Genomic DNA, 14725 nt, shown 5'->3' with positions numbered 1-14725 from the left:
AAAAAAATGCACGAGAATTAAGTTTCATAAAGGAGAGAGTTTCTCCAATTATTGAAATCTATTAATTGATGAATTATTGGCTAGTAGTTTTTTTTTAGAACTTCTTTGTATAATATCTTGTCTAGTTCAGCAAGATACCACTCGTGAAAAATTGATTGGCATTTGAACGAAAAATTTCTTCCGTTTTATTGAAATTTTTTGAAGTTATTCATGTGAAAAACGAGATTACAGGAAAATTCGTCCACTCGGTATGAAGAAAAGAATATTTTTCGATGCACATGACAGTGAGAAATACACGCCTCGATTTGCGCTGGAAGACATTATCGAGCAACGTTCGAGATTGCATAATCGCATTAACACAATTGCGTGTTAAATCTGCACGCGCTGAACGTCGGTGGAAAATATTTACCTTTACCACCGACGTGGTGCGTACGTTTCTCGCACTCCTTATCGCCGGTCTGCCCGCGCCCGCCTTATCGTACGTGCTACCTCTCCGCCGTGAGACTTATACCTTTTATCTCGCATCTCGCCAGGTATATTTTCGCGAAGAACGCGCCGGCCGTTGGGACAAAGGATAATCGCTGAATGAGTTGTAACGTCAGAAACACGTTGCGCAACCACCGTGCGCCGCGGCATTTTTTCATGCAAATTTAACGCCCTCCGCGTCCGAGTGCAGTTATGTAAAAAGCACATGCGATCGCTTCGCGGAATATCGCGCGTGAAGTATGAATTCATACGACTCGCGAGATATACGGCCGAAAGCAGACATCTTTATTGCTAAAGCGTGCAAGAAACGCACTTAGTACGCTTGCCGACTTCTTTTTTGTTTTTCGTAAGATCCGTGTTCTATTAGCTTTCCGCGGCTGTAATTTATAGGGTCTTTCTTGGAGGCTCCTGTCGTTTCTTTTGCACGCGCCCTTCAAAATCCTCGTAACGTGTTAGATCCGACGGGGGGTATTTACATAATTTCCCGTAAATTCAGCGCGGCGAGGATCGACGAGGAACTTGATGAATTAGTTGCATCGGTAATATAACGACAAGTAAATTGGATGACGGTCGTTTGCGCCTGAAATGCGATTGGAAATTAATTCCGGGTCTGGTAAGCCGACCCTGCCTGTGTGACTTCGCAAAGTTGCCTCAGCTAACCGCGTCTGGCAGAGGAACGGCTTCAATCAGCTTATTTTGTCAAGTTGTGTAAGTCTTCGATCGCCGGTAGATGTTTAAATTCAGACTCTACCAAGTATTTAACATTTCGAACCATTTTCCGATTGAAAAGGAGTAATCCCTCTGATCAATCTTATTATTTGAACGAAAGCAGCATTTAACACTCAATTTCATTATCCCGACATCCGTACTGTCAATCGCCGATCAAACTGGCGCGACTACCATCCTTCAAGAAGAAGATTTCGCCGTGCAATTTCCTTGAAACCGTTCCTCTCCTTCCCCCACGTCGAATTCCATCCGCGGGGCCCCACTGGCTCGTTTCATAGAATGTCGGATGTTTTTCTGTCGTAGATGCCGGACCTGGTGACGGAAGAGGCGACAAGCCTGAGCATGTCGCAGCTCGAGGACCTCATGGAGGACGACACCGGCGGCCCCGTTCACGGCGGCGACCCGATGCTGTCGTCGCCGCACCTGCCACCGTTGAGCCCACCTGCGACCGCCTGTCACCACGGCTTAGCCGACGAGGACACCTTGGGCAGCCTGGCGGTGACCACGTCGAATTCCTCGTCCGACATGGACATCGTCGCGTAGCCCAGAAGAACCACCGTCCTCCTCCTCCTCCTCGCGGATCGAAGCCCCCCCGAAGCGAAAACTTTGCCGAGACCTCGTGGATTTTCCAGTCGGCGCCGCCGCTCGACCGGGGTGATTGATTTAGGTACACGCGGTGAGAACGGGACACCGGCGGTATGTGACTCGCGAGGCGACGACCCGAGGAAGCCGTCGGGCTGCCGCTGCGACGTCGTAGATCTTCATCGTGGCACGGGGAGAGAATTCGCGCGGCTCCAATTGGATTTTATTGGAACGAGCGCGCGGATTTATCTGAAACTAGTCATCGACTCGGGCGGGATCTTACCTCACCGGAAGATCGGCCGCGGCAATGAAGACGGATGTACGCGGACTGGAGGATGTTACTTGCTGTTTGTGTTTAAGGGGAATCGTCCCGAATATATATCGATCGGCCGGGCGGATGAGGAGGACAGCCATTGTGCCGGCACAATCGATTCCTTGCGAAGGGAGCGATTGTATTCTTCCGAGCTTCGGAGCGGAGGAAAGCAATTAAGATCCGGACGATCGATCGAAGGACGAACCAGAAGACTGGAAGCCACGGTTCAAATGTTCCCACGCGAGTGCCGGCTCAACCATGAATGCATACTCATCAGACCACGGATACCGGCTGATTATCATCACGCCGGTGATCCCCGTAATCATCCGAGATGTTCCCAATGATTATCGATTGTTGCGGTGTCCCTCCTCTCGATCTCCTAACGTGATACATCAACGAGCGAGGCTCGATCGCTTCATTAATCACGAGCAGCAAGGGCATTCTCGGGGAGAGAGAGAGAGACCCTTTCAACCCGGTGAATTAGCGGGAAAGTCGCGAAGTAAATTGCTGCGGCAAGGACGCGTCAAGTTCGCGTCCTTGAAGATACGGACGAGTTCTCTCTCGGGTCGATGACGAGATCGAGCGTTTTCGTCGGCCTGGGGAGGGGGGTCTCTCGAAGTGCCGGTGAAAGTCGTTATCGCGACGGCAGGAGAGGAGTTCAGGGTCGTTCCAATTACGAGGAACCGGGGGCTCGTTGTCACGATTCTACGAACGGCTGGCCGTTTACATCGATGGAATGCGTGACGTTTGCTGTGCGTTGTATCGTGTCAGTGCATCGAAGGACGCGCTCCTATCGCGCATAAGTCGAGCCTTAAACTTTCGCGATGCTTATCGCCAGTGAAAATTGTTACCTACTCTTCGAGAACGATGCAACCGTCATCCTCGTCGCCGTCAGTGACGCGCATTGCATTGTCGGTCTTAGACGATGACGAAGGATCTTTGACGAGAATGTCTTGTAAAAGTGCTAGCGATGTAGCTCATATTGATGATATTACTTAATCGTACCGATAAGCGGGTTGCCCGTTGAGAAATTGTTTCCGTAGGTCGCGAGTGTCTGCGAGACGCGCCGAGAGGACACAGCCGGGAGATGGATATTTTTAATAAAAACCTTCTCCCCGAGTTTCTATCTCCGATGAAAAACGTTAAAATCGACGGGAGTCGATGCTCGCGTGAAACTCGCGAGAAGTTTCGAACCTAATCGTCGCTCTGGTTCGCGGGAAAGCGCGATTTCGGGAGCGAGCGTCGCGGAAGACGAGAATATCGCGAGAAAACGAACGATGGAAGGGCGAATCGTCGACGACGCACAGTGTTTTAAGATTCGATTTAATCTTCAGTTTATTAAACGTAGCAGTTACAATTTGACATCGATCCCCGAGTCGAGTGCCTTCGTGGAAGGAGCCGAGAAGAAATATATTTTCGGAAATATACCCTTCGATTTCAGTATTAGAGCGTGTACGCATCACTATAAACAAACTGCGTCCCCTGTCCTAAAAAGTGAAACGTAAAGTTAGCATACGTCAGCAGTTCCTACAAGTTTTCCTCGTTGTAAACTCCAAGATTCTGTGAAAATGATTACCTCTACGAGTCCGGAGGAACACGGAGAAGCCCCCGCTCCTCTGTACATAGAGTCACATCATCTTGCCGCTACTTGAGTCGCGATCGACTTTATCGCGTTTCGCAATGAAATCCACGAAGATTACGGATGCAAGCACGTTCGCGACGAAACAGTCCGCTTCCTCGCGCTATTCCAAAATCGTCGCGAAAGCCGCTCGGAGCATTCGCGAAGGCACACACACTCTGCCATTAATCGTTCGACAAAAGAGCCGATATTGACGTCGATATCGAGCGAGACACCGATTTCACGTCTGATCCCCCGACAGCAGCGGATGAACGGGTACACCCAAGTTCGTTATAAAGTTTGCTAATAGTTATTGTCCTCGGGTGTGCACGTCGTGCCTCGCATGTTGCAGCGAGCGGCTTTTGTGCGACGGGCCTTGATTTCTCCGCTTTGCCTTCGAGCGTTTACCGAGCGGAGTGTAACCCACATTTGCCCGTTGACGTCGCCTCGAGCCAAGATCGATGATATTCGATCGAAGATTAACGTCGATGAATCGCCGGCGCTGGTACGAAGGGCATCAATTAAGGTATTACCTACTTTTCAGGAAAGCGGGAGGAATAGATTGCGAATCGGGATATATATTTTCAAGTGAAACATTTTATCGGTAGATTGAGATTTTTACGGAATGTTTTAATAGATTTTTCACGAGAATGGTAATTTACATTACTCTCACGATGAAACAAAATCGAGAATTTTTCGTGAATCACTTGTATTTTCGTGTTGAATTGTCTGAAATTAAGTAAAATTTCATTTTGCGCATCGAGATAATAAAAATAATAATTTGTGGAATATGACGTGTGAGGTTCGATTGATAAATATTCTCTCGCGACTCTAGGGGAACGGAGATTCGTTGTTGCAATTTTTTCACGAGCGATCGTACTTTCTATTAGAATGATCGATTGGTGGAAGACATCGAGCAACATCGAGAAAACAACGATAATTTACACGTAGAATATCTAAACTATCACTTTACTTACTCAAGCGGCGGAATTGCGATTAATAACAGGTGAGCAATGGTTACTTAAAGAAATCAAGTAGAAAGAGAGAAAATGCTTTTCACAAATTTACTGTTTATGTTCTCAATATTTATGAACGCTCGTTTCATTAGCGCAAACTGTTTGAATGGATACATGGATTACATATTTTGATTGCGACGTATATTGTTCTAATATAACGTAGACGTTGGCCGAATATTTTATATTTATCCGCACAATATGCCGCTAACGCATATTTTGTTCGTAACCTATTTTTCCGCTTCGTCTAGTGCGAATTGCGCGACAGGTGATAGCTTAGACATTCTCGACGTGCGTTCTAGACGTGTCGGCGTACAGGCGACCGGCACACTGCCCTCAAGTGTGTTCCTATCATGTCATTGATTCTCTATCAACGGAAAGATCTTATCTCTTGCAACAAGAAAATGAAGATTCATTTCCCGCGGTAGTTTGCAGAAGACCACGGAAACACCGTTAATGGTGCGTTCGCAAGTTTTTGACGAAGGAAATGCGGCGTCTCACGCGGATTCGAGTTAATTCAGTGCGACACTCCTCGCTTGATAGAAGATCTTTTTACTGTAGCGATCGATTATGCAACATCGCGACCATGTAATCGTCCTCCCTAGATTTCGCCACGTTAGTTCACACAGGTCGATCCTTTGATACGCGTATAAATGACATTTAGAATACATCGACAGCCCATCAATGGAACAGACGAGAATTCGCACTCGCACAGGTTTTTAGCGTACGATCCGTAAATCATGCCGAGGATGCTTCTTCGTCGATCGCGTCGGCATAATGCACGCGGCTCCTCTCCGTGGCGCAAAATCTGCGTAACTAATGTCAGAGCACGTCGGAAGCGCTCCACGTCGGAAACCGGTATCCGTTTCTGCTTGCAAGCGTGACTAAACAAACGAGCAAAACGTCGCGGCAACTGCAGTTGTCGCGGAGACTGCAGTGTCCCGGGGCTGATACGTCCATTAACAAATCATTCCGTTTGCGGTATATGAATTTATCGCTCGCTCGCGCCCACGCACGGCCGAGACGAATAATTTTATATTATCATTGTCAGCGCTGTAACGCGCGCGCGCTCACGTTGATTAATTGACGGTCGGTACGAGAAAGCCGTCGACGAGCGTCAAAGGTGCGCGGCGGATGAAGGGAGCGAGGGGAAGGGGTTTTGTAAGGAATAAATTTAATGGCCCTCTGAACTCTCTCGCGCGCGACCTGGAGAGCTCGGAAAGGTTAGCTCGGGAATTACACAGAGTGCCTCAGACATTCTGAGCTCCCTCTTTTGTCATCCGTGAATTTTTCGACACCTTCGATGTTGCCGCACCGAAAATTCCATCGAGCGTTTTCAATGTCCCTCTTTCTTCTTTTCTTTTTTTTTTTTAACGTTTTCCTTTATTTTTACATCCTTTCAAGTATTCAACGTTACGAAATTCCCGTTGAGGCGAAGTGCACTTAAAATCGCGCGGAGAATAAGGTTTCGGAGTTTATCGACGTTCTCGAAATTCTATTCCTACGAGGAGCTCTCTTCGTTTTCCATCATTTATAAATGAGAAGTAAAACCGTCGCGACGTTTCCCCTGTCGTCGGACGGAAAAGTGAGGAAGTCCGTGTCCGTCGGGGAATCCGTAAACGCGCGGGATCCGGGTCACCTTATACTTAATCCTCAAAATTGAACGAAGGTCTCGGCGGAAGACGGCGGGAATTTCGAGTGATTATCAAAGTTCGCCGAACGTTCTTTCGCGAAACCGGGCCAACTCGCAATTCCGGGCACGAGCCGCGCGACGCGGAATACGTAACGATTTCGACGGTGCATTCGCGTCGACCCCCATCGGCGCTGTGTAACCACCGGGGAAAAATAAATAATCCGGATACACGACGCGCGCCGAAGGTAAATACAGATTCCGGTGGCTCACGAAAAACTTTCTTATCGGGGACGTTGCCGTAAAGGGGGCTTGTTAGGACTTTTGGCGACGGCGCGATTGCCCCGGTCCGAGAGACTCGCGCGAGATTTCACACGTGCAAAACGCGACACACAGTGGAGCGAAACACTCAAATTTCTGCTCCAAACCCTAAACGTAACCTTCTTAAGTATAACTTACGCGATTTCAAAGATTCTCATCCATTCAATTCAGAAATTTGCGATAATCGTTAAACAATTTTTTTGCGAAAATTCAACATAGTTGGTCTAAACTCGTACAATTTTGCGACTTTCGGTGTTCTGTTATTCGTGAGTGCGCAAGTGCGTATGCAATTGACCTTTTTCGGAACAGCGTACATGTTATTAGGCTTGCGTGAAATTTAGATTTCACGTGAAGGACGATTAAAGAGAAAAATATGATAAACAGTTAAAGTTAATTTATTTTACTAGTTGAAAAATTTCTTATTACGAACGTTAATTTTAGACAAGGGATCACCTCTTGCTCGGTTATATTACAATTTTGTTTCCTGTATATTTCGTTACATTACATATATCGTGCAACATAAATTCGCAAGTCTTTTCGAGCCGATCGATTGGTAATTTACTGCGACGGGGAGGTTGGAAAATCAGGAATTGCACAATTGACCCTGGCTTTGATCGAGCGTCGGCGCGCGTGGAATAACTCGTGCGGTGGCAAGTAATCTCGTCGCGACTGCGCGCGTAAAGGAGTTAACGTTGACATTATTTCCCCATCGGCGCGATATACCGTCGAAAGTTACAAGATTTTTTCATTCCGTACAGCGCCAAAGGCTATTGCCATCGTAAATGCACAACGAAAGTTAAGTATGCAATAATGATTAGCAGGCATAACTGGTTTGCCGGCGAGCCTCGAAATAGGTCATGCCTCGCGGGAACGCCATTTAGAGAGCGCTCCTGCCTACCTTTAAACCCAGAACGAAACTAATTTCTATCGGAACGAAATTTCACGCCAATGTGCAGCGGCGCGTTGTGTGCGGAAGACGTATCGGAGATTCGCTCGAATACAGCTATTCACGTTGCTCCCGCGTTTATAATATTTCCTAAATGTATATTGATGTCACCACCAAAGGAATAATTTCGAAAATTAATCGGCGCATAATGCATCGTTAATTTAAATTATGTTTCGGTTCTTTCATTTCGGTGTTTTAAAATTTAATTCGTTTCTCGAATTTTCAAACATAATTTCAATGCTTTCGTGTATGTCTTTATTAATTATTAAAAATAATATCCGGCACGTAATGTGCCGACAATTTAAATACTACTTCAATTATTTTATTTCAACCGTTCGAAATTAAATTTCTTTTCATTTCCGAGCGTAACCATTTAAATTTTCTCGTATATATTTTATTAGCTACAAGATATTTTTTATGCATATTTTTTACGCATACGGGAAATATTCTTGATTTTCTTTCAGTATATTATTTTGTTAAGAAATCATTTTGCTGTTGGGAATGTTAATTTAACTAAAAATATTAAAATATCGCGACATTGCATCCATATACAATTTTGCAATCTTTCCTTTCGTCCATTCGACGACCCAATCTCTCAAACGCGATCCGTCGAACGAGACGATCGAACTTTCGCAAGTCCGCTGTTGCTGACGCCGCGAGTGTCCGCGAATCGGCGGTATCGTTTGCATGCGGGTATGTTACGCCGCAGCACAACGAGAGTAAAAACGAGAGTGCGAGCAGGTGCGAGCGTCGGCCATAAATAAGAGACAACGCCGCGGCGTTACGTGCCGAAGAGCGAGATTGAAAATTCCGCAAGCGGCGGAATATGCGGTCGCGCAAGATGACGCGAGCTCTCGCCGTTAAAACACCTCGCGACGTTGTATTATTTTCTTCTTCCCTTCTTTTTTTTTTTAAGCACACCTATTAAATCTCGCGATCGAGGAATCCGCGACACGCGCGTCCCGACGAGCTTGGGGAAATACCATACTTCGGTGAGATCGTAAATCGCGCGACGAGGTTACACCTCGTTTACTGCATCCTCATTCTTCGAAAAATTCATAAAGTCAAGAAAAATTATCTTTGTTTTTTTATTCACTATTGATTGTTGAATTCGACATATCTTAAATTTATCTCCGAGACATAAATTTTTCTACTGAAAAAAAAAAACAAACTGAAATACTGTTATCGTAATCGATACTTCCGTTAATTCGTCGGTTTGCTTCCCGCTTTCGTTCATACTCGTTCCATTTTTCTCTCTGTACTCCAGTTTTTAAAAGTTGAGCTCTCGGTGGTCGAACGGGTTTCCCCGTAAGTTTCACCGTCTCGTTAATAAAACATCGGCGCGGACCAGGCCGAGGACGAGCACGCGCTCAGCAATGAGCTGCGCGTGTCGCGTTTTAACACGCGTACGTATCCCGATATAAGACGGTTCCGCCGGCTTTTCCCCGGCCACGCACGTTTGTCGTTCGAGCACGCCGCTCGCTGACGGTCGATGGTTAACGGTGCCATAAGCGTGTCACGCGAACAGCGAATTCAAATGCCGCCCACTACGTGTCTCATCGCCGGCACAAAACCGCGCATTGGCGTATGCAATTTATAAAGTCACATCTCATACAAATTTCGTGCCGAAGTGATGATCGTAGAGTTTAAGGCTTAGAACTAGGAAAATTTCGTGTGTTAATCCTTTCACCGCTGAAGACGTGGACAACACGCCCTTGATGAGTAAACGCTCTCTCGCGAAAAGCGTAGATCGGCGTCCATAAATTCAAAGCAATACACTAAACATATTTGTCAAGCTATCGATTAATTCAAATAATTGAGATACTTTATAAGTAATATTTCTTTGCTCACGCGAATTTTCGAGTCACGATGCAAACCATCGCGGCCGATCGATTCTCGAATCTGCTGTTTGCCGTATTCAGTAACGGATATATCGTCGAAACTATCGAGATCGCACGGCGTATCTCCGCCATCGAATTTTCTCCGCGGACGCAGCCTCCTCGATGCGAAATTGCGCACGCTTTGCAAGCACAGATAAATCTCTTGCAGACGTCGAGCCCTCGCAGCGAGAGCGTATCCCGAAACGGACGCGTAAGTCAATACTCCCGGAATGCGGAAAGACGTTTTCCGCCGAGCGTGAGCGTCAGGCAGCGAGAGATAACTTGGACGCGTCGAAAAGAGAGACTTTTCACAGCCCTATGATAACGTGTGATATATACCCGATAGATGTAAGCGAATAAGTACAATACGTAGGTCGCAAGGAGCGTGCGAGGAATATATTTTCGGAAGTATTTTACGGCGGCGAGAGCGCGACATTGCCAGACTTCGCCGATCCCCGCGTTTAAGATCTTGATCCGATAGCCATTTGCGGTTTCATGGCAAATGTACATACGTATAGAAAATATAGACAGCGCGCACACAAGCAGGAAAACCGCGAAGGAGAGGAGGGAGAAAACGGTGTTACCACTTTTCATAGTTTAATTGTTGACAATGCGAGAGAGAGAGAGAGAGAGAGAGGAAAGTGGCGGTGAATAATGTTAATTAGATGGATAATAATAGTAATAATGAAGATTATCGTTATTATTGTTGCGTCGTTAATGTTACCGTTGAGACGAGATATTTTATTATCATCCGTCATTGTTGCATCGACGTCGTCGTCGGCGATGTTCCGTCGCGCGACACCCGATGACTATTCATTGTTATCAGTTACTATTGTGCGATTATTAGGGCGCACAATTGCGACCGTATAATTGCGATCGTTAAATGCGCGATGACGAACCAGGCGAGTCGAAATTGCGTTGCGTTCGGCGCTACGTTACGTCGCGATGGCGAAGCCATCGATGAATTACGTTACGTTATGCATATGTTTCACTCGTACCCGTTGTGCCGATATTGCGATTGCAATTCGCGTCGGACAGCGGACGTAACACAGTGCCTGACAAATCGAAGATAAAGGATGACATTACCGAATCGTGGACTTTCTTTATTCCCACTATCGCGGAGACGCTTTCTTTCCTGCTTCCTTACCGCTGCCTCCTTTCACGCGTCATCGAAGCCCGCGTTGAACCGATCGCATTAAATGCCGCAATATCAGATGTTTTATCGATACATATGTCGTTGGAATGACAGAAAAGAATTGACCGTTTAAACTGATAATTGTAGACGCACGGTTATTATCGACTTGTTTGTATCAACGTGTCTGTGGTAAATGTTCTGGAACGACTTTTCATCTTATTTTTCTTTTCGTTTTTAGATGTAAACTCGAGTAGGGTGATGTAATCAGGTCAGCCGCAGAACTATTGCAAAATTAATACGGAATCTTGAAAGCGAAACTTCAGCACTCCGCGAGGCCTTAAACATTTAATCAACTTCGTTATCGCATCGTCGAGGCGAATAATTTACGTTCGCTCCAAATTTTCTTCCCTCCAATTTTTTACGCGGCTTATCTGCAACGTGGCGGGTTAATAACCCGCCGGTGATGAAGAAAAGTGCGCACGCTTAGCGGTGATGTAAAATTCAACGTCCAGGAGGAGTTAATCGCGAGCCGGAACCCTTTCGTTTCAAAGGCGAGAGACTTCCCGGCGAGGCGAAGCAACGAAGAAGGAAGGTGAGAATTAGAAAAATGGTAAGGAGCTGAGAAGACAAAAATGAAGCGCAACGAGCTGTCTCCTCCTTCCCCACCTCCTCTCATCTCTCTATCTCTCTCTTCGACAGCCCGCAGCTTTATCCCTTTCCACCCGCCATAATCCCTTCTTTCAGCGGTAACGAGCGATCACGAGGAGGAAATGCAATTTGCCGTGACGACGGACGGAAATGGGCTTCTCGAGTGGTTTCGGCGTCGGTCCAGGTTGGTCCAAAGGGCGAGGAGGTCAAGGCTGATACAGGTTCACCTATACCGGCTAATCGAGTGGCTCCGGGCTAGAAAGGAAATAATGCCCTATCAGTCTTCCGAATTGCGATGTCATACAAAAAGTATGAGACCTGTGTATTCCTCAATGAGTCGTCGGCGTTCTTTCCTCCCTGCGAATAAGAAGCGTTTTTTACTTTATGGATCGCGGACGAATTCGTCCTGAACTTCCTTGCTTTCGCGGAAAACTTTGCGGGTAAAATACAGCCGCGTTATTTACGGTTCTTGTTGAAATAATACGTTTGCGTAAAAAATTGTGCGCAAGATGCGATATCTCTTTTTTTACGTCTGCGTAGCCTTGTTTTGCGCTGAATGCAAATTTATTCAATTTAAATTGTTCTTCATGTTTATACGCATATCTGCTATCTTTCGCCTCACTCCTTCTTTTTCATCCATTTTGATTATCTTATTTGCAGAATTAATGTATTTGACTCGTGATATAGATTCTCTATAGATCCATCAAGTTCGAAAATATCTAGAAAATTACTGTAGAATCAAAATCGCGTCTCGGATGACTCGCGCGACGTCAATCTCGCTTATGGTTTGTTTCTGTTATTTTATTAATATTTCACATTTCTATCGAAATTCTCTCCGCGCGAGGTGTTGCATTCGCCAGATGCAGACGTCTAAAATCTTTTCGAGACGGCAAGGTTGAATCCCGTCTCACCGAGGATTTAATCAGATCCAACGACACACGCGCGCGTCACGTCGTGGGATCTTTAATGCGATTTTGGCGTCGCGACGAGAGCTCAATGGGAGGTCGTACGAATTGGGATAATTAGTTCGGCACGAAATTCCCTGCAAGTTTAATGGCACTCTTTCGCGCGTGTCTTATGACTCTCTGCAATTTTAATGCTGGATTACCAACGCTGATGCACAAGATATCCCGGTGTGTCGCCGAGCGCTACGGTTAATAATTCACGCGAGCGAGTCATCGATCCGAAGTGCGCGTTTCTGCGGAAGCGAAGCCGGCACTTACGACAATTTGCGAGATGGTAAGGAGTATACCGTCTGACGTGGAAGTTGCATTATAGACAAAGTCGCATTATGGAACGAAATGCGTTTTGCCTCCCGTTGTGAGTCAATTAGCATAATTATAATAACCTAATGCGCGCACATATAATAATAATTGGCGCGATGAAGTTTCACCGGGGTAATCGAAGGGATCGTTCCCGCGAAATTCTCGAAACACGTTTGCTTTCTTCAAACATGCATTTCGAAACATCGCGAGAGAGGGACATGAAGAATTTTTCTGACTTTTAGTCACATCACATGACATCGGCACAAAGAGCGTGTGAAATTAGACATGAGAACGACATTGAAATTTCGCGAGAAGAAAGAAAGGAGGGATGGAGAATAATTCGGACATTCTAATCGACAGGTAATCATCGGCAAGTCGAGTAATGAGGTCGTTTTACAGATCCGATAATTACGTGCGACTTTTTTACGGCACCTGGCTTCACTGTCGACATCGCCGAACCTGTACCGGGCGATCCTCCTTCCCCTCTTCCGGCGGTATAATGGATCGCTTCAATTTACTCGACGGCCTCCCCGCTGGCGCCGCCGTCCTCTGTACGCCGTGGAAAATCGAAAAATTCCGGGGGGTGCGCGACGTCGAGCCGCGGGGGCTGTTTGCTCACAGAGGACGTCGAGGAGGTGTGTTGTACGCGACTGCCGGGAAAACGACGAGATTTCATTATAATGGAGGAGAATCTTCCGGCGAAGTGCGAAGTCCCGCGGCGGGTCTATCCTCCGGGAACGAAAGGAATTGGCGGGAATTATGTGGGAAAGTGTCTACGACGAAAAAGAGAGAAAGAGAATAGAAAAAGTCGAGAGGCCGTTGAATTACGCAGCCGCGAGGTTGGTTCTCACCGACGCGTGCCGAGGGGAATTGTAAACACGAGAATAAAATCACCGTGTCGCCGAGTTAAATCGGCCGAAGTAAATTTTGTCTTCGTAATAATACCGTTCTCTTATCCTCGCGTCGCAACTCTTGCGCTCTTTTATCGAACACTTTTTATTGTTAGGACAAAATTTTGTGTTGGGTTTTCATCCAGTATATTTCTTTTTCTCAATAATAACGAAGCAGTATATACAGATTGTATATATTATTTCTCGATGTTATTATATACAACATCTCTTTGTTGCAAATCGAAGTATCTATCGTTGTTAACTATAATTTTCTGTTACTCTTCAGGTAATTGTCTGATTTCGCTTTTGTAAAGATAACTCATTTTTAGCTCAGTATAATCATTCAATATCCGACGAGCACTCTTGCAAACTCCTCATATGAATTTCTGTCAGTGCTTCTCGTGCACGATACGAGAAACTCCCGCTGTTTGACTTTGAATTATTTATCCGGTATACTCATACGAATTTGCCGTGGCAGTCACTCGTGGAATCAAACGGCTAAGGATCTTACCCGGAAGCGTATTCGCGAAATAACACTTCGTGAAGTCGCACGCAGGAGAGAGTCCCGCGGGATTGAAGGTATCGCATATACAAAGGAACAGAATTCGATACACTGCTCTTAATTATGCCATGCAGTACGAATATCCGCTAATTAACGCGCATTTTACACTCGTGCCTGCAAAAATCGCAAATAGAGGACACGTGCTTTATTAATAGTTGCAAGAGAGAGAGAGAGAGAGAGAGAGAGAGAGAGCAGAAATAGACGCGGATAAAACGTGGGAATGTTTTGCGGAGCGGCATCGATCGTAAATTCAACATTGCAAAACGGCATTTCGCGTAAGCTCTTGTCCGCGCACGGCGGCGATGATGCAGTGAATATAGCGGTTATTGTCGGTGGTGGTGATAACTCACAATTACCACACATGGATTTCCACACTCGGCGATATTTCCTTTTTACGCGATTCGTTCCCCTTCCTCTCTCTCTCTCTCTCTTTCCTACGTCCCGTTCCATTTTCCTTCCTTCTCCAGCGAAGGTAAATATTTCGCACGCAACTTAACTCTTTACTGCGAAAAGTTATCGCTAGGTGAGATTCATCGCCATCAAGAGCGCGCTGCGTCCGCGTTGTACGTGCACTTTGCATTTTTACGGGCATCGGAAAATAAATCTCTGCACTCCGGAGTTTACGCACTGCCGCGTGGCGCACGCGCCGTGCATTCTTCACTCTCCCTCTTCTCTCTTTTGCCGTTAACTTTTGTCATACATTTATAATA

The 14725-nt window shown here is 46.1% G+C and overlaps 1 protein-coding gene across 6 annotated transcripts in view; it reads left to right on the top strand.

Annotated features, from left to right (window-relative positions):
• The window catches only part of LOC106741335 (transcription factor EC), a 105349-nt gene extending 94744 nt beyond the window's left edge, over window positions 1–10605 (top strand). For all 6 annotated transcript variants that reach the window (XM_014613192.1, XM_014613191.1, XM_014613190.1 and 3 more), the window contains one exon: window positions 1516–10605. In XM_014613192.1, coding sequence (XP_014468678.1) covers window positions 1516–1755 — 240 coding nt within the window. In that variant the 3' untranslated portion in view covers window positions 1756–10605. The remainder of the gene's footprint in view (window positions 1–1515) is intronic.
• The last annotated feature ends 4120 nt before the right edge of the window (window positions 10606–14725 follow it).

The sequence above is a fragment of the Dinoponera quadriceps genome, unplaced genomic scaffold (genome assembly GCF_001313825.1).
Source record: "Dinoponera quadriceps isolate SergipeBrazil2010 unplaced genomic scaffold, ASM131382v1 scaffold405, whole genome shotgun sequence".
Classification (NCBI taxonomy): Eukaryota; Metazoa; Arthropoda; class Insecta; order Hymenoptera; family Formicidae; genus Dinoponera; species Dinoponera quadriceps.
This window is presented reverse-complemented; position numbering and strand designations above follow the sequence as displayed.